The sequence below is a fragment of the Gadus chalcogrammus genome, chromosome 20 (genome assembly GCF_026213295.1).
Source record: "Gadus chalcogrammus isolate NIFS_2021 chromosome 20, NIFS_Gcha_1.0, whole genome shotgun sequence".
Classification (NCBI taxonomy): domain Eukaryota; kingdom Metazoa; phylum Chordata; class Actinopteri; order Gadiformes; family Gadidae; genus Gadus; species Gadus chalcogrammus.
The window spans coordinates 17487777-17509104 of NC_079431.1; the positions used below are offsets into that span (position 1 = coordinate 17487777).

Here is a 21328-nt window from a genome sequence, read left to right on the forward strand (position 1 = left end):
GTGTTTGCGTGCGGGCCATGCCTTTGTGTGAGCGTGGGTGTGACTGTTGCTGGGGTTGACAAGGATTAAGTAGGAAACAATCCCAGCTCTGTCTAAACATTTGAATCCCGCTCAGTGAGGATGGCCCGCATGGACTCAGAGAAATGCCCGGTTATCCAGTAGTAACACAAGCCTCTGCTGACAGCTATCTTCAGTCCAAGGACAGTCTTGGTTTGTTTAGGACGTGTGGTTTAAAAATGACAATCACTGATAGAACGACCGGGTTCCACTTCCGAATCCAGCTCCTATCAGCTCCTCCCGGACATCTAGCTCGGAGGAATGCAAAACGTTCTGATGATTGGCATGGAAATGAAATAATCACTGTGGATAGAAGGGAAACATATTCAAGATACGGCATTGAAGTATATTTAAACATTCTTTCAAATGCTTAACAACCAGTAGGAGCTAGTTGGTATTAAATCTACCGCTAGATGTAAATGTAATGATCTAAAGCTAAGTGCAACATCTGTAATACCTCAAGGCATCTGTAGTTGAGGTTTCAGGCAACAAGTGTGATAAAATGTCATAAACAATGACAGCAACAGACTGTGTGTACTCATGCAATCAACACAATAAACTCATGTTCGTGCAAGATTGCAACTTGTAAACACCTGTGTACACGATTGTTCATAAAAATCTGCCCGATCCAATTATGTATCCAAATGAGTGTAAAGAAAAGCCCGGACATGAATCCAATCAACACAACAGCGCGACTAGCAAACTGAAAAGAGGGTTGGCGTTTGGGTTGTGGAGCGGGGTCACCATTGAGGGGCGGAGGCGGGCTGCCGAGGCTGTTAAGAACATTCAGAAGGGCCAATCAAAACCGACACCAAATCACCATGGCACCCTGCACGGCACTGCAGGGGGCCATTCCAACTGGTACGAGCACCATCGTGGGCAATTACCGTGGATAGCCTAATCAGCCACTACTGGGCGTATTGGAGCAACATCAATGGCCAATTACCAACTGTTGGCCGACGCTGACCGCTACACGACTCTCCGACGCTGGGTTCTCATGTAGGGAAATAACCCTCTGAAAAGAATTTGGCCCCCGTATAATTGTTTTTGCCCGGTCTCTCTCTCGCTCTTTCATCTCTCTTTCTCTTTGTCCCTCTCTCATCTCTATCTACCTCTCCTTCTCTCACTTCACTTTCTTGCTTTCCCTCCACCTTTCTCTCTGTATTACTTTATCCTCCCGTCCCCTCTTCACTCTCCCTCTCCTTCTCTCACTTCACTCTCTCTCGCTTTCCCTCCCCCTTTCTCTCTGTATTACTTTATCCTCCTGTCCCCTCTTCACTCTCCCTCTCCTTCTCTCACTTCACTCTCTCGCTTTCCCTCCCCCTTTCTCTCTGTATTACTTTATCCTCCTGTCCCCTCTTCACTCTCCCTCACCTTCTCTCACTTCACTCTCTCGCTTTCCCTCCCTCTTTCTTCTGCATTACATTATCCTTCTTGCTCTCTATCAATCCTTCTCTCTCACCTCTTCTCTCTCACTCTCTCGCTCTTTCTCTCTGATTTGCTCACTAATGAAGGGAAGCTAATTAGCACTAAGATGTACCATAAGAGGCACGGGAAAACTTTTATATTCAACCTAATGATATGGCCCATTAGGATGCACCGTGATGTTCTTAAGTAGCATTATGTGGAGGAAATCTTCAATCACCGCGTTTCCACACACAATCATTCATCACTCAATCATTCAACGGCTGTGATTTCCTATTTAAATATTTATATTTATTCGCTGTTACAATCGCCCCTTGTTGTTTTCACCCACCCACACACACACACACACGCGCACGCACACACACACACACGCACGCACGCACGCACGCACGCACGCACGCACGCACGCACGCACGCACGCACGCACGCACGCACGCACGCACGCACGCACGCACGCACGCACGCACACACACACACACACACACACACACACACACACACACACACACACACACACACACACACACACATGCAGACACAGACATAGAAACATGCATATAAGTGCAAACAAGTGCTCAGACACAGCTTCGCCCCTCCAGGGGGACAAGACTGATCGTCTGATCCATTTCCTGTATCCACTAGACATCCGACTGAGGATTATTCAATTAATCCTCCAGCTTCCATCCAGCCGGATCAATAACACACATCTACACCCATCTAGGGACAACATCCAGCCCTCGAGCTAACATCCAGCCTCATCCACCCAGATCAATAACACCCATCTACACCGATCTAGGGTTAACATCCAGCCCTCGGGCAATCATCTACCCTTATCAATAACACACAGCTACACCCATCTAGGGCCACCATAAAGCTATAGGGCTACCATCCAACCTTATCAATAACACCTTCTACCACAACCACTTATCAATTACCCCCGTCTACACCAGCACATGACCGCACCACCGCGGCCCAACCAAGTGATGATGGGACCCTGTCTATGAAGACTACATTTACATGTGGCTTAGCCAATGCCTTAATCCACAGTGATTTATACGTGTGGCTTGTAACATCAAAGGCTAAGACCAACCTTGGAGTAGCAAAAGAACAATGCACAACTAAGTTTGAAAAAAAGGCAATAGCAACAGGAAGGAAAAGACAAGGTTGGTGAAAACAAGCGGTAGAGCAAACAGTCACAGTTGTTGCCTTAACACTTTTTAAATGTCTACGGTTCCACAGCAGCGGTACATCTCAACTCAGTGTCTACCTTTGTGTGGCCCTGTTTGTCTCCCAACTATTATGTGTGTGTGTGTGTGTGTGTGTGTGTGTGTGTGTGTGTGTGTGTGTGTGTGTGTGTGTGTGTGTGTGTGTGTGGTAGAGTTAAGCTGCACTTTTGGGGATGAACACAGTTTATAGTATCCTAGCCCTGCTTGGATCTGCACACTGTGCGTTGCCTCGCTGGCTCTCCCACTGTCTCCCCCCCCCCCCCCCCCCCCCTCCACCCAGCAGCCACCTCCACTCCTCTCAGGCCTCCTCGCACTAATCCATGGCGAAGGCTTCATCAAGCCCGGCCGTCTCCTCGGTTCCTGTGGTGGAAAAAAAGTCGCCAGGGCACCTGTGTCTCCTCGCTGCTTGACAAGAGACAGACTCTCTCTCTCTCTCTCTCTCTCTCTCTCTCTCTCTCTCTCTCTCTCTCTCTCTCTCTCTCTCTCTCTCTCCTCCTTCCGAGACATTTTAAAGGCCAAGATTTATTCTCGCCCCCCGCCGCCCTCTCTCCTCTCTCTTCTCTCTTCCCCAAGATTCTTCTCTCTCCTGCCTCGCTCTCTATTTGCTGTCCACTAACCGCGTCCCATCGTCCCCGCCACGCCTACCCTTTGAGACGGTTGACGGATGTCTGGTACACTACTGGTGACAGGGACAGGGACGGGGGGGGTTTTGGGAGGTTTTGTCAGATCATTAGCTCCGTGCCACAGCAACCCACACCGTCAGCTTCACGCACGGGAGCACAACACAGCACCAGACACCCAGGGGGCACGGGGCTTGGAGGGGCAGCTATGGGGAATAGGATTCTGGGAAATTTAGTTTTGCGACGTCTGAGTCCAAAGTAACCCAGGCAAGGTCAATGTTTTTCGGCTGGAGTTTATTCAGACTATATTCAGACTTTATTTGCCAGCTTTGAAGGGCAGTTGCAGAACCCAACGAATGTTTCTGAAAGTAATTGTCTCTCGTTCTGTTGTATGCATATACAACAGAAATGTTAGAAATGTTTTTTCTTCAGTTGTTGTAATCATTAGTATTACATTACTAGACACAAGCCGTATTTCAACAAAGATGGTTGATTTTTTCCATAATTCCCGGAACAGAAGAAACAAATGCAAGAAACTATTTTCGTTCTAATTATTTTCCTCATCTATCAAAGACCCATGTTGCCCATGATTAATACTAGACCTAGCCAGCGTCAGAGATCAATAGCAGAATCAATTTTTAAAACAGAAATACATGCAATAGATCACGGAGGAGCAACTTGACAAGTGAAGAATCTGTTCCATGCCAGTTCCTCCAAGCACTCCACAGAAACACATCACAGAAACAATACACACTGACGCACACTCACTCACACACACGCACACGCACACACACACACGCCCTGAAGAAGAAAGAGAGCCAAACATACAATTTCACTCTATTTACTATCCTATTTACTCTCAAGAGTGAAGATAGCTCCTTTTATCTGGAGCAACTTGGAGATAGTTCCTTTCATATACATGTGATTAAAGAGCAGAGGGGCTGGAGCGTTTTGCTCAAGGAGGCCTTGAGGTAGACAACGGAGGACACTGGGGCTGAAACCTGAAGCTCTCCCCATCTGGGAGTCAAGAACGCTAACCGCTAGACTCCCCTGCCCAGCCCATCCCTCCAACAGCCTGAGAGAGTGAGAGTGAGAGAGAGCGAGAGCGAGAGTTAGAGAGAGCGAGAGCGAGAGAGCGAGAGGGAGAGGGAGAGGGAGAGGGAGAGGGAGAGGGAGAGAGAGAGAGAGCGAGAGCGAGAGCGAGAGCGCGAGCGAGAGAGAGAGAGAGGGAGAGAGAGAGAGAGAGAGAGAGAGAGAGAGAGAGAGCGAGAGTGAGAGCAAGAGAGAGAGCGAGAGAGATAGTGATAGGGTAAAACAAAGAAAAAGAAGAAGTCAAGTGGCCGTGGATGAATTGGGCGAGAGAAAGAGATAGAGAGAGAGAGAGGTGGCTGGCTCCTAGCCTCTGCTGTTTAACTGCCTGGCAGGCATGTCTTGATTACCCCCCCCCCCCAAAAAAAAGAGGAAGCTCCCTGGCCACCACATCGCTGGAGCTACGAGCTCTGCTGTAATGGTGGCTGACAGGCCATTCAGGGTCGCAGAGGACCAGACACACATGCTCCTCCTCCTCCTCCTCAGAGAGAGAGACAAAGACAGAGAGAGAGAGAGAGAGAGAGAGAGAGAGAGAGAGAGAGAGAGAGAGAGATAGAGAGAGAGAGAGAGAGAGAGAGAGAGAGAGAGAGAGAGAGAGAGAGAGACGTGACGCCAGAGTACACACAGATACGTTGGTATTTCACAAGCAGTTTTTCCGCTCTCACTTAATTCGTATTTTCTTACGTGCTCTGTTTGGGCCGTTTATTTTTTTTCGTATACAGTGTACCTAAGATACACTAGAAATCATGCAAAACATTTTATGCTATTGCCCACTCATTCTAATCGTATAAATCAGTCGAGCTTCATTACTAACTATACGATAAATGCAGCACCAGTTAAGAAACAAGGGTGTTAGCATTAACGGCAAGATAAACCCTCGCAGGTTCGCTGCCTACACTTGAGCAGTCCCTTGAGCAGACTAATACGGTGCAATATTTACAGTAAATTGACGTAATATTCCTTGATGATTCGCCTTAAACTGACGCGTTTAAAGAGAATGATTACATCTATTCTGTAATGAAATGACACAAACAGGCTTTAGCATGATTGAGCCTGAGAACGGCAATCACGCTACCACAAATCTTCTCTCTCTCTCTCTCTCTCTCTCTATATATATATATATATATATCAGTGGCGGCTGGTGGTTTTTAGAGTGAGGGAGGAAGGACTGCGCGCTTGGTTGCCATTGGCCTGCTTGCACTGTTGGTGTATGGTGGCATAAGAATGTGAGACTCAAGTTGTTTGAAGGTGTTTTGGTGAACTACAAAATAGCAGGGAGGGAGTTATGTGAATACAATTTATACAAAGCCACCAGTGGCATCACTGTAATTTGAGAAGGAAAGGATGCAAAGCATATTAGTCAAATCAGGCCTACTATTGATTTGTAAAAGTAAATAAAAAAATCTGGGCCTATCATTAGGCCTAGATCTCGACGGGTGTCAAGATCACGTTGGTGCTCACCAACGTGATCTTGACACTTGTCGTGGCGTATGGTTGCCCTATCAAGATTTTCCACATCAGTGAAACCATGAACAGCCCACGTTGGAGATTTGCTATTATTCATAAGCAAACAGGGCCAGCAATAAAGTCGATTGCTTGTAATGCTACCAGTAAGCCATGCGTACCTAGCAAACCATGTAGCACTCACAACACTGACGTTGCCATTACTTCTGGTCACCTTGATTTTGGGAAGTGGTCTACCTCTTTCTTTGGTCGCTAACTTAGCACTGTAACTCAATGAATGGAATGCTTTTTTTAATAAGACGTTAACAATGTCCTCCGTTTCCAATGTTTCCATTGTGCATTTAGGATCTCGCTATCGCAGACAGTGTTGCCAGATTTGGTTGAGCTAAATCCGCCCAATCACGTTCCAAAACCCGCCCACTTCAGCAAAAAACCGCCCAATAACGTTTTTCACAGGAAAAAAATAATTTTTGAATAAACATTAAATGCATGTTGTGGTTCTAGTGTTATATGCGCCAAGAGTTACTTCTAATGGCTGCAATGTTTTATGCTCCGTCCGGTTGAGGAGTAATAATAAACATCCCTGGGGATTTTACCATATCGACTCGTCCTTCTGATTACGCGGTAACGCTACGGTATTAAACAATTAAGCCCAAATGGCAAGTTCTATTTTATTATCACAGACCGTGCATGTCACAGAAAATGTGGAAAAATGCACTTCCTGTATCCCAGTGCCAGGCCCAAGAATTAACAGCAGTAACATCAACCACCTGCCTTTGCGTTAGTCCTAATAGCGTATGTGTGTGCGCGAGAAAGGTGTGTGTGTGAGTGACGTCAGCGAGTGAGTGGACGAGCGAGGAGAGTAAGCGGTAGGGTGTGTGTCTAGTGAAGAAGCGAATGAGTCCGGTAGAATAAAGTATCCATCCTGTCAATGATCCGTGGCCGCTTCATTCCGACCTATAAGCAGACACACTGCCGGTGAGGTGGGCTCTTAATTCAACGTTACAATAGCCTACCTGCAACAAGCTTTGCTGTCATCTGCTGGGGCAGGCGCGATCCACGATTTTAATTCAGGGTCGGTCTCCCATTCCTTTCTATAAAGTTTTTTATATTTCCCCCACTTCGGCATGATGCTTATTTCGCTAACAGAGTTGAGAGAGAGCGGGCTTTTGCCTCAGACTTCTGCGTCGGCGCACAACGGTTTGTTGATGTGACATCACGACGTGAAGTATATTGAAGTATAGGCCTACTGAGTTTTGTATTTGTACCATTTTAAAACCATAAAATAACAGTTTGGTGTGCTGTTTTCACATTAGTAAAAAACCGCCAGATATCGGCAAAAGCAGCCCAAAATGTATATACCCGCCCAATGCATTTTTTCCCCGCGAGATGAAATCTAAAGTAGCCCAATTGGGCGGGAACCCGCCCAATCTGGCAACACTGATCGCAGATTTCACTTGCTCTGCGTCTCTGACTGAGCACCGCGGCAATGCAGACCGGGTTTGTTATCGACAGCGTTGCCAGATAGGGCAGATTTCCCGCCGAATGATACTTTTTCCAGCCTAACATGGTTAAAAGTAGCCCAATTGGGTGGGAAATCTGACCAATCTGGCAACACTGCTCAACATCCAGGGATCCTGCTTATTGGTTCATAGCGCAGACGGATAGATTTTTGCGCGAATCAGACCCCTTAAGGTCCCACCCACTCAGAGGAGGACTTTCCTCCTCTCTCCCATTGAAACCCATGTTATCCACCGGCCGCCAGTACTTTCGGGGAAATGAATGGGAGTGAACGGAGAATGACGGAGGACGTTCCTCCCTGAAGTAATTGTCAATAGGCGATAGGGGGTGCTAATGTCCCTTTACCCAGGGAAACGAACATTATATATTCAAAGGCAATCATATTTAAGGGCATTAATTCATTACAATAGTCTGGGCATCTACATTTTTTATTCTCAACAATGTTAGGGAGGATCTTCCTCCCTCTCCTCAATGGAGAAGCCTCCACTGATATATATATATATATATATATATATATATATATATATATATATATATATATATATATATATCTTATTCTCTCACTCTCTCTCTCTCTCTGTCATCAACAACCATAACAGCTTCCTCTCTACCTGCATCGGCGCCGCTCAGCAATAAACTGCTCTTGTACTGACAGATGAGGAAATCAGCCACCAGCAAAACACAAAAGACTGGTTTTAATTGGTACATTTGTCATGCAGGGATAGGCACGGCAGGGTGGGTGGCTGATGAGGAAGGGGTAGGGTTGGGGGTTCCTTGACAGAAAGGGGCCCCAGGGAAACTTCTGCCAGACCTGAGGGGGCCCGGGGCACACCCCTCGAATGTTTACTGATAGGTGGAGAGAGAGCACCTCATATAGGGAGGGCTGCGCCACCGGAGGAGAAAAAGGTAAAAGAGGAAGAAGGAGAGACAGGAAGAGCGAGAATGCGACAAGGAGGTCAAAGACCGAGGTGGAGTTATCTCTCGGAATGGAAGGAAAAAAGGTGCAGAGAGGATTAGGGCTGGCTGAGGCCTCTGGGGGATTAAAACATTATTCCATTAGCAATATCTCATCTCGGTTTAAGATTACAGTTATTTTTCTACAGTCAAGGAGAGTTAGATCGGATTGAGTTAATGTGTCGCTAATCTGACTAACTCTTATTTCATGGTGTGAAGAAAATTGGTGTTTAAAAAGTTTTTTATTCAGTGTTGTTTTATCTGGTATTTTGAAGCAGTTCAAGGGAGGAACAGCACTGCGGCAGAGGGGGCCAAGATTAACGACGTGAGGCGAGCACTGCCTCTCCAGCCACCAAGACACACACTGCTTAAATACATTATCCACAACATATATCCCGTTATCTAACACAGTTTTTTTTTTTTTTTAATATATTCTTTAACTCTTTGGGTATTAGAACGCATGCAAACACTGTAGATGCAAGGCTTGAGTCCGAATCAGCTCCTCAATGTATGTTTTCCTCCTCGGATAATGAGGATAGTAGGTTAAAGGACAATTCAAAAGCTGCACTATCACATTTGTACACATGAGGCAGACATGCCCAAATTAATTCCTGAGAGGATTTCTAAAATTGGGAAAAAGGAATACTGTGGTACGGTTTAAAGGTTCAAAAAGCTATGCTTCATTGTGCACCTTCAGGCAAGGGTTTAAAGGGAAGCGATTTGGAAGCGTATTTAAGCTCTCATACATTAATGAGCAGATGCTTAAGGCCCAGCGAGCTAACTTGGCCTTTAGACCTCGTCTTAATAGTGCAGGAGGAGGGGGTCATCCCAAAGGTCACCCGAAACACGTGCACCAACTAGTATTTCATATTTTAGCACCACACACTTTAAAACCGATTTGTTATATTTTATTTTACGTCTTTCCCTCCTTCATATCGGTGGCTCTGGAACCGTCAGCACGGCCCGGCGTCGTGTCGCCTCCGCCTCTGATAAATGCTCATCATCATCCACCTCAGGGTCCCCTGCTGTCACCGGTTCCCCGTCGCGACCTTTTCTATCTGGCTTGTATCCTATATCCTGGTCCTGGGGATTCTGCCTATTCCTCATAAACTCATTGCCAATCGCTCCCTGTGGCCCTGGGTGAGAACAGGGATGATGAATGCATGCAAATGTATGGCGCCGCCGGGCGGGGGGGGGGTGAATCTCTCTGATGGTGGCCTGACAGCCCACACCGGGGGGGAGCGGGTCATGTTTCTGTCACGTGACAGGGCTGGTGGCACAGTGGAGGTTTGATATATAGGTGCGCCTCCATACGTCTCTCTGCAATTGATACGACTAAAATAAGAGAGCGATAGCATAAAATGTTTTGCCGGACTTGTATTGTATCTTCAGTACACTGAATATGAACAGAAGTAGCTGGCCTAGCAGAGCACGTTAAAAAAATACAAATTAAGTGAGAGCAGAAAAATTATATACATATATATATTCGGCGTCACCTCTTGGCCACTGCGAGTTTTCTGTCACACTCGGTCATCGGAGGGGGAGTGTGAGTGTCTGTCTGTCTGTCTGTCTGTCTGTCTGTCTGTCTGTCTGTCTGTCTGTCTGTCTGTCTGTCTGTCTGTCTGTCTGTCTGTCTGTCTGTCTGTCTGTCTGTCTGTCTGTCTGTCTGTCTGTCTCTCTCTCTGATCACAAGATCTTTTCTCTTTTACATTCTCACAATCCCTCAATATCTTGCTTGCACATTGATGCAGTTTGCACATTGATGCATTTGTTTACCCGTTTGTGTGTCTTTCCTTCTGAACACGTCCATTATAACCGTGTTTTAAAGAGACTGTAGTGCTGAGGGTGATTGACTCACAGCTGAAAGGTTACAACCCCAACGTGTGCAGTCTACCTGTATTCCATCCTTGAGCCAAGATGCAGTACTCCACTCCTGCACTGACGGATGAGGAAATCAGCCACCAGCGAAACACAGTCTGGCCGCTGTAATTGGTACATTTGTCATGCAGGGATAGGCATGGCAGGGTGGGTGGCTGGTGGGGGAGTAGGGGGAGGGGACAGGAAGCTTTGGGGCCCCAGGGGAACCTCTGCCAGACCTGAGGGGGCCCGGGCACTCCTCCTCCAGTGATCACTGATAGGCAGGGAGAGAGCACCTCATACAGGGGGCGGTGTGACGCCACTGGTTCAAAGATAGGTAAGAGAGGACGAAGGAGCGATAAGACAGGAAGAGTGAAGATGCAACAAGGAGGTCAAAGACAGAGGTGGAGGTATCTGTCAGAATGGAAGGAAAAAATGTGCAAAGAGGATTAGGAAAGGCAAAGGATCCTTGGAAATGAAAACATTCCATTTGCAATATCTCATCCGACTGAAAGATAACAGATATGTTTCTACAGTTAAGGAGAGTGAGACATTAACAAGTCGCTAATCTGACACTATTCTTTATTGGTTTAAAGAAATGTTGGCGTTGCATTTTTATTCATTGTTTTTTTATCTGGGAGTTCGACGGCCTATCCCCTAACTTCTACCTTCTTCTTAATAACGTGTTTCTTAATAACTCTTTGGAGAAAGCATATACCAAGATGTCCACTAAACATGTGCTGCTGAAGGGGGGAGGTTGCTGTGTCGCAAGGAAGAACTCTGTCCGATTGGAGGGTGAGAGACCTCTACGAGGTTCAGGGGGGATGAAACCGAGGCTGATCGCATTGTCTTTGAGACGTTTTCATTTCCGATGACGTTTTCATTTCCTGAAGAGTGCTATAGGAATAATGTATCGTACCCCTCCCACAATACCCGCATTAGCTCTCGCCCTTCTTTGATGTGCAGAGAGCCATCATAATTTTGGAAAGAGAGAGAGAGCGAGAGCGAGAGCGAGAGAGAGAGAGAGAGAGAGAGAGAGAGAGAGAGAGAGAGAGAGAGAGAGAGAGAGAGAGAGAAACTGCTCTAAGGTCAGGCATTAAGAGGGAATACAGTATAAAGATCAAACACACAGCAGGGAGCACACTGTATGGAAATGTTGAAAATATCCTTCACCCTGCATTAGACTGCATTTTAAAACCAGGCCGTAACATTCAATATACTATATTCTCCAAAAACCACTACTCTAGATTAAATGGGAATTGACACAAACGCTGTCTATAGTAAGCCTTAAGTAAGCCTTCATTTAGTTGTGTAGTTGTAATGCACTTCCAAGTTGAAAAAGTGAAAGTCGTTCACCTTACTTTGATGTATTGGGAGTGGCAGTGATAGCCTGTATCACTATTTAGAAATTCAGCAGAGGCTTTTTATCGTAAGCAACTTACGGTGAATTCTAATAAGAATGTCATTATGGTGCAGGAAGGGGGATAAGGACCCTTGAGTTTTAACAGGGAAGTACTAGGTAGGCCGTGCCCATCGGGGATCACAGCCTTTTGGCTAGGAGCACTAACAGCCTAGCCATTACACTCTCCTTCATCACTGGCTAATGATTCAGTATTAGACGTTGAATTTTGTGACTTTCCAGCAAATGAAATGTACTCTGAGCTACAGTTCGCATTTTGAATTGAATTTTACCAAGGGGACACGATTTACATTATCAGAGAACTGGCTCTGGTGTGGGACAAACTCCTCAGGCCTGCCAGGGTGAATGGAGAACTCTGGCTGTTATATGGTTCTCATTGGTGCCTCTAAATTCTATTCTCGTTCACTATCATTTGAAACCACTTGCTGGATGACCAGATTCAGAAAATCTTATTGTCGATCCCCGGTGTGATGTCTTTGACAAGGCTGACATTTTAAACACACAATTTCCACTTCAAGCAGGCATGAAAGGAAAGGAAACTGGCCAAAGAGAATCACGTCAATTATCTCTCGGGTTATTACGTTTTAGGTATGTTATGAATCATATAACATTTATTTCTTATAGGACAGTCTTTGTTGTGCAACGTATAATTCCACCCGTCCATTTTGACCAAATCAGCGTTCCCGCAATGCTAACAACAAGTGACAAGAGCACCACGGACATAGCTCCGAGGGCAATAACTCCCAATGCCATTATGAGAACTGCAGACGATTCATTCTGCTGCTTAGAAGAGCCATCAGAACCAGAGTGCACTCTGTAACCAGCCCATTCCCATAACCATGTTACCAGCCCGAGACGGCCGGCAATTAATGCCAACAAACATTATCTGCAAACAGTGACATGGCCCTTTTGGCCAAGACCAGACTACTGATAGGGGCCCATGGGATCAGTGGCTCTTTCCAAGAGATGCTATTTAAGGTGAAGCCGACCTCTGTCACTGCTGAATTTCCGCATCTTGACTAAAATGCTTGCATTGATTCTGTGGGATCAAGCTGGGGCAGTGGCTGAGGGAGGGAAAGGAGGGGGAGAGAGAGGGGGAGGAGGGGGAGAGGTGGGGGAGAGAGTGGGGGAGCAAGAGAGAGAGAGAGGGGGGGGGGAGACAGAGAGGGGGATGAGGAAAGAGTAGGTCGTCCTGTTGCTGGTTTGATCCCTGGCTTCGACTGGCTTAAGGGGGGGACGGGGTGCCCTTGAGCCAGAGACGTCACCGTTCCACTGGTTGTTGCATGGGTGACATCACTGTTGTCGCGTGTGTGCATGGGTGAATATGAATGAGTTTTTCATTATCTGTGCTCCAAATGGCTTAATAAGCAGTGCAGGGTGGGTGGTGGGGAAGGGTGTTTGACTCCCAAGCACCGACCATTTCCTTAGTCATATAAATATGCAAAAGAAAACGCTGGCGATAAAGGCTTCCCCTAAATGAGTTAATAGTGTGTATAGAAAAATGCAATTATTTCATTTTTCACTCATCCCTGCTGTTTGCACATACTGTATGTGTTTACTGAGTTAGTCTGCCTGTGATTAAGTATCTGAATACATATGTTTCAATCTCCCACCATGGTGTTGGTGTGAGAACGGACTTCCACCATGTAATGCGTAGGTTGTTTAGTCATGACATGATCACACAGAAAATAAAATACTAATTTGCAAATTAGCATAAAAACATATGTTTATTTATTTACTATGGGCTTGGGATGGAGCTTGTTCAGGAACCACAGGCATCAAAAAGTGGGCCAGCTAAAATTAGCAGCAATATGATGCTGGTGTGCTACGCAGAACTAATAGGAGGATATCCGATACTTGAGTAAGTACCGCGCTAATGAAATCAGGACATTGACGGCAGGAGTCTCTCACACACACAGACCCAGACAGAAAAACATTGGAAGAGAGGAAGAAGCGTAGTTCAGTCAAGCTGAAAGCTAGAGTATTAAGATATTGCAGTATGACCAGGGCCTCACCCAGGAACACACACACGCAAACACAAACACCCCCACCCCCCACACACACACACACACACACACTAATATCAGCACAAGATCATATCCATGAGGGATGAAGCTATGATGTAATTTATCTACAAGCTACCGCTAATATTCACTTTCAGGCCAGCCACAGAATACGAGATAAAACCGCCTGGCAACACATTGTGCGAAGGCGAGGCAGGGCCCCATGATAACACGCCGATAAAGAAACCCCTGGCAGAACTCGAAATGGACTGGACTGCCATCTCTGGACTTCCCCCCGCTCCCCCAAGTGAAAAGGAATGGTCCAAAAGTAACACCCAAATCAATACCGGATTGACTGGTGCAAGTTTCTCATTAAGGCGCAGCGCCCATCATGTTAAGTACGAGCGATTATCAAGAATAGCATGGTTTCCCAATATTTATGCCCCTAATGATAACCCTCTCGATCTTCCACTCTCTCCCCGACAACAGCGGTAATAACCATTGAGTGCAGGTGACAAGAGCACGGTGGCAGCGATTTCACCGAACCGCCGCTATAAAGGCAGCGATGCGTCTCGCACGGCCTCCCCGCGGGTCTAATTGCAATGAATCCAACGTGTTCGATAGAGTCGTCCGTCTTGTAGATGGGGCATCTATCGGGTTATTCCTCACATTACTATTTGACACCACGTAACGATTCGTTTGACTCAAGGGTAGCATATCCTGGGAGAGGCCTGCTTGGATGTGTTATATACATTTTACCCTCTCCCTGAGATTCCCATTCACAAAGAACTTGGTTGAAGGAGTTGAGTTGAAGAGGGCAGACGCTGAGGGACATTTCATCACGCAACATTATAATAAGAAGAATACACTTTGTTTACTGTAACACCAACCTTTGTAAAGTGCTTTGAGAAGCACAATATAAAAACAATTTGTTAGAAAACCTAGAATTAAAAGCACTGGGTCGATAGAGGCAATGGAAGCTAACAAGAAGGAGAGCGAGGTCAGTGGAGAGCCACAATCAATGCATACCAATGAAAACGTGAAACAACATAAGCAACATGTTCAGAGGCGCAGAGGTCTTACCTTGAAATCACAGATACACGTGACGGTGTCACCGATGCGGAGGCACTCTCCGTCGAACTTGCACGTGTTTGTGTCGCACAAGAACAGGTCTGTGTCCCGATCATCGAAACCTGTAAGACAAGGGAACCCATGGCACACATGTCAGTCCCAAAGTTGTTTCCGTTGAAACCCATGGTCGCCAGTGAGACAGGATATAATTGAAGGGGAAACAATGAGAAATATTTACATATTAAAGGGCGGCTAGTGACCTGTAACATACTAGATATAAAAGTATTGAATATACTTGACGGAATGTCAGTGGAGTGTCAGTGTTCCCCGACGAGACTCATGGCTAAGCAGTTCATGAATACTATATTTTACGTATCCGCGTCAAATTATTGTAAATTCTTTAAATAAACACTGCACTTAAGACTCATAGGAGGTGTTCAATCTAACCAAGGGCGAATCCGACGACCTACTTAACAACTGTTTACTTTCATTCCCTAATTATTGTATTTTACTTAAAGCAAACAATGTCTCTATATTTTTTTTATTATGACAACGGCTTTAATTATAGCTTCAGAGATCAGCTTTGGAAGGGCTGGGCAGTTGGTAGAGGGCTTATCGGAGCATAAAGAGGGACCCATAACTTCGAAAGGTTTGCTTAAATTAGATTTTGAGTGAAGCCAAGCGGGAACATTATGGATGAGTAAGCGTTTTAAATCCTTCTAAATACTTTTTACTGTGCTTGACAGATACTATCTGGCTCAATGAAAGACGAAAAGGGCCAGACATATACGGAAGTGTGTGGCCTTTGCATAATCATACAAGTGCATGCAAAACATGAAGATGCACACACGTACACACGTACACGTACACCTATAACCACAGAGTTTTGCTGGAAATCTTCTTACTGCTGAGAACATATTTATGATTCATATGTGTGCCTATCTATGTTCCAGAGTACCAGTATTTATGAAGAAATATCAATGAATGTTTTACGAGTGAATAAGTGATGTCATGTATTTTTAATTCACCTTAGTAGATAAGAATTATTCAACTAAATAATAATGAATTAATAATGAGTTTAACGGTCAAATTAATAAACACATGATTAAACAGTTCCTAATGCATTTGCTGGACGGCAATAACAACAGAAAAATTTAAAATAAACCCCTTTCCCACATGAAGTCATGCCCTGCAATGTTCAGGAAGATTTCCTGGTTGGAGTCAAGTGTGAATGGGAAAAGGAATCGATATTCTTGGAAATCTGCACCGGCCATTTTCCTGCTCAAGGCCTTGAAACAATTCCGGATCACTGTGTCACATTGACGGTAGAGGCATGGAAAGGGTTTCATCTTCTGACATAAGACGCTTTCATCTAGAGAAAGCGAACCGATCTCAAGATTCCGCTGAGGACGAATTTGAAGCTGCGGCTGTCGTCTTAAAGGTTGTAACAGCGATTCTAGGCCGATACATAAATTAACACATTCATCCGATTTTTCCTCACGATCTTCTAGCTGCCCGCCCCATAAGCAGGATGTCAAAAAAAACGTGTCTCTTTAGGCAGCCTATGCTCGGAGATCGTATACAAAAACAAATGGTACTACCAACCACTCAAAACCAAAAAAAATTGTTTTGCGCTGCGATCATGATATTTTTTACTGGATGCACGAAGCATGGAAGGAAGGGGCGAGCTGGCTCTGTTTCTTTGGGATCTCCCTTCAAATACCAACAGAAGTGACACCACCCAACATCACTGGTACAACCTTTAATGAGCCAATGCTTTTGGGTGATCAAATAACAATTTCATTCTATACAGCTTCTTTTGTTGTTTGGAAACTGAATAGGTTCCAAAATGAGTGAGCGGCTGGCATCCACAAGTGTGCATTACCATCATCTTCTGGACTGTCCTGTGGCCCAAATTCCTGCATTGCTATGTCATGTTTGAACGGGCGAAATACGGAAATGTTCCTGCACATAGCTGCATGTGGCAATTGTTGAAATCACTAGCAGTGCCTGCAATGTTATCGAAGTAATTTGCCGGGAACAATGTGTAAAAGCGGCTCTAATAGCACTTAATCCGGAATAAACTGAAATCTTTCAACAGTGATCCAGCAGAAAGACCATATGGATATAACGTGTCGAGTAACTCAGATATAGCTTGTACATTAACACAAAGCCCTTCTAGACCCTTCTCCCTTCATTGCGATACGTTGTTGACTGAGAGTGAAGCTAAGTCTCTGGTCCATTATCAAATGCATTATGACTCAGGGCTTCTTCAGGAGCTGGCTTAAAGTGATGTATTATCACTTTGAGGAGGAATCCCAAACTAATCAACTCACTTTAGTTTTTGTTTAGAATCTATAGCTTCAATAATGTAGCATTTACTGGACACTTTGTCATCCAGACACTTTCGACACTTGTATACAATTGTCAACAATGTTTAATTTAAATAATTTAGCATACACTGTTAATAATGTCAACCTCAACTGTCTGTTTACACAATTTTTTTGCATAGTCCTGTACTTTCTGCTGTGAGTGCTGTACCATATTATCTTATCTTATCAGAAGAATAGTTCCCTATTGATTGCTTATTGATCAAAGCATAGGATTGCTTTGTCCTTGCATAAAGGATCAGGTGAAAGCAGAAGCACCTAACGTTGTTGGCATTCACCCCCTGAGAGAACTATCAACAAAGAATTTGACAGATAATCAAAATTCACTCTTTGCTTACTCCAATAAGCAGGGACAAAATTGATGATGCAGACTTTTTTGAATAACAAAGAGATAACGCCTGCAGAAGTGCCTTTATGAAGCCTAATAACTCTCTCACACACACACCCACATACACACCCAAACACACCAACATCCACACACACAGAGAGCAGCACGAGGAGACACACAGGAACATATTCACAAAGAGAAGCACGGGCAGACACACACAAACACACACACACACACACACACACACACACACACACACACACACACACACACACACACACACACACACACACACACACACACACACACACACACACACACAGCAACACATTCACATAGAGAAGCACGAGTAGACACACACACAGGAACACATTCACATAGAGAAGCACGAGTAGACACACACACAGGAACACATTCACATAGAGAAGCACAAGCACACACACACACACACACACACACACACACACACACACACACACACACACACACACACACACACACACACACACACACACACACACACACACACACACACACACACACACACAAACACACAGCAACACATAGAGAAGCACGAGCAGACACACACACACAGGAATACATTCACATAGAGAAGCACAAGCACACATGTACACACACACACACACACACACACAGACACACACACAGAGTCTTTGGCCCAATCCCAATTCACCCCTTGTTCCGACCAATCAGCCCTACCCCTCCATTTTGCTTCTAGTGTAGGGGTATCTTATCTTAATTTGTTTTTCATTGTATTATAGACCAACAAGAAATCGCTAGTATTCTGATCGCATTAAGTGTTTCCCCCACTGGATGTCATATGACGCCCGAAGTCCAGCAGCAAGGTGTCTGCGCTTGTGACTGCTACCCTGATATCAGTGCAGACGGGCAGGGTGGGAGCACGTGTTGCTAGCCTACAGAGCACACCGCTGCACTGTCATGAAGGCCCGGTAATGAAGCCTTTTTATTTTATGACTTGTTTGATCGCTTGACAGCGTGAAACGTATACGTTGTAAACGAATCGCCAGCGTTCAAGCTTTCCTATCTCCATCAGATAAATGGCAAATGTAATTTTGATAGTACCACTATTGCCGTTGCAGGGAGACAATTTGCTGAATTGCCACTGACCACCGCAAAAGGATGCCTATAGCCCACGCAACAGAAGATGGAGACGTCTTTGATTCAAAATGTCTGTCAACAAACAACGTTGCGTGCCCACCTCAATGCTGTCGATGATTACTGCTGACGTAGCAGTGTCTTGATGGGTTCTCCCATTTCACATGAGACATTTCACTACCCCACAACCCCACAATCTCTGTTCCGAGGGGAGAGTCAAAAACCGAATGGCAATTGAAAAAATTAGGGTAGGGGTAAAGATCTGAAATGGGTTTGGGTCTTTGTCTCTATCTCTGTGTCTCCTCTCTCACCGATTCACTCTCACACACACACACTTGTCTCTTCCGCACTCTTCCTCTTCCACAAAAAAAATACATTCAATACATTCAAATGCAAACACATGTTCGTCATCCTTCTCTCTCTGTATCTCCTCAAAAAAAAATTAATTGCACCCACACCCCACAGATAAATACGAATCCATAGCAAGATACCAGTGTTCTGCCATTTACCACGTCTTGAATGAGCAAAAAAGAGAGAGAAAGAGCTGCCGTGTGCAATCATAGAGTCAGGAACGGCGGTGTAAGAGGTTTCAACACTTGGATTACAAGGCTGGAAACAAGGCACTCAGAGCAGAGAGGGTACCAGAGAGTGCCCCTACTATGAGGCCTCCAGAGTGCTCTGAGACTTGAGGTATTGGTGGGAGTGTGTGGAGGAAGCTATGGCTAGTGTAGTGCTATAGAGAATCAAGCCCCTTTGTATTTGCATAGCGCTTAATCATGCTTACGGTCCCTAAGGGCTTCCAATGTTGACCACCTTTTCACAACACAAGCCTCCAGTGGTTCCCACCATTGTTTTTGCACCTGTGACCCAATTTTTAGATCTTGCTGCGATTCTGAACCTCGGCCAATGATACCGTGTGTCCCAGTGGAAGAATGCAGATCGTTGCACACTAAGTAATGGCACGTGGCCACGGGTCATGAGGCTGTCCAACCCTGTGTACAAGACCTTCATGAGACCTTACAAATCTGTTTTAACCATAAAGCTTAGTAGTCACTAATCTCCTGCGACGCCATAGGCATACCAGGTATGCCTATGGCCCCCTCTCCTCCCGCCCCCAAGTCAATCCACTTCGTAGAATCTTTGGAAGACGAGCACTGAAGCAGCAAAGTATTTTCCGGATGTCTCTCAATGAGAGAGAAATGACCGAGCTATTTTCTGCTGCAGAGTTCTTTCTGTAGGATTTGGATATATCGAGTTGCCTTTTGGTCTGAGAGACGATACGTATGGGACAACCTTTTGGGACACTTTTGGGCAATACAGGATTTCACTTAACTGCTACATCAATCAGGGTACATGGATATGGACACCATCATAGCATGACCTTTAGGGATATCATGACACGACATATAGAACCACAAAACTTTTTTCAATATGGCACCCTCAGTGTTTACAGAGTTTGAGAGAAAGTTTCATAGCAAAAACATATCTCTTGTGTATTCTAACATAAGTCAAAAATGTATGGATAATAAATAAACCATTAGGGAAGATTTTAATATATATCACGTCAGCAATAAATATGTAATGATGCCTAATTTTCAGAATATCACAACATTAGTGAAAAAGCATGATGCATGAGTTGAAATCTTTTCGAGGTTCATGGCTTCAATATCTGAACACACTTTCAACAAAGAAAACAACGACATAATAGCACCAATGAATGTAAATGAACCCATTTTTAAAATCAATCTTAATAACGAGAACTAAAGAACAGGGACATCTGCATATTTCATCATTGCAGTAACATCACACTTGAATTGCAGTCATACAAAGATGACATTTCTAGTATGAATATTTTATAACCACTTGGTGCCAAATGGTAAGTATTTGCATAATGAAGGCGACGTGGAAAATCAATGGATTTATAAATATCTTGGTACAATGCAATATATATAAAAATTGTGTAATAGTGGGACACTCACGGGCGAGTTTGAGGGATTAGAACGGCTACATTGTAGAAATTAGTTGGCAAATTTGATTTTACAAATGGTAGCTCTGGGAAGTGTGTGGGATGTGAAACAATTGCCTTCTGTCTCTTTCTGTATTAAGTATTTGCATGCGGTGCCTCGGAGGTCATGTTTGTATTGGTGATTGTGTGCCTGTAAAATTGTCAACAGACGTTATTATTGATTGTTTGTAAATAAACCAACATGATTGTAAATATTATTTAGGTTACAAACAATGTAGAACAATGAGAATGTATATCTGTAGCAATGGCGTTGGCTTTTTACTGGGGTCCCTCGGATCCAGGACACAGGGCGGTGATGTCGGAACTGGTTCATAGCTCAGAGTACGATGATACGTGCAGATGGTGATCCATCCTGCCATGGAGGGGATCTCCCTGAGTGCATGTGGTGATGGCAGGCTCAAGCCGTGCACATTGATTGCTCAATGCACAACAGGTGTGCAGCCTTACTGGGCCCCAGAGCCTAATCAGTCTGCCTCGGGCCAGGTGAGGCTGCTTGAATCAGCCACCCACCACACACACTCCACAATTGTATCTTAGGTTTTTATTAACACAAAGCCACAAAGTCATGCAATTCCTGTTAAAACTCCTCCATAATGAAACTTACAGTGCAGACTAACATCACAATAACATTATTTAATAACAGGTATGTATAATAGCATTTCTGAAATAAAGCATGTAAACTAGCCTATTTGCAATCAACGTTAAGGGAATAGATACCACCATGAACATATCATATTGCA

General features: G+C 44.8%; 1 protein-coding gene across 2 annotated transcripts in view; it reads right to left on the bottom strand.

The window, feature by feature from the left end:
• The window catches only part of tmeff2a (transmembrane protein with EGF-like and two follistatin-like domains 2a), a 105546-nt gene that overhangs the window by 75946 nt on the left and 8272 nt on the right, over window positions 1-21328 (bottom strand). For both annotated transcript variants that reach the window (XM_056580065.1, XM_056580066.1), the window contains exon 2: window positions 14720-14829. In XM_056580065.1, the coding sequence (XP_056436040.1) occupies window positions 14720-14829 (110 nt within the window). The remainder of the gene's footprint in view (window positions 1-14719; window positions 14830-21328) is intronic.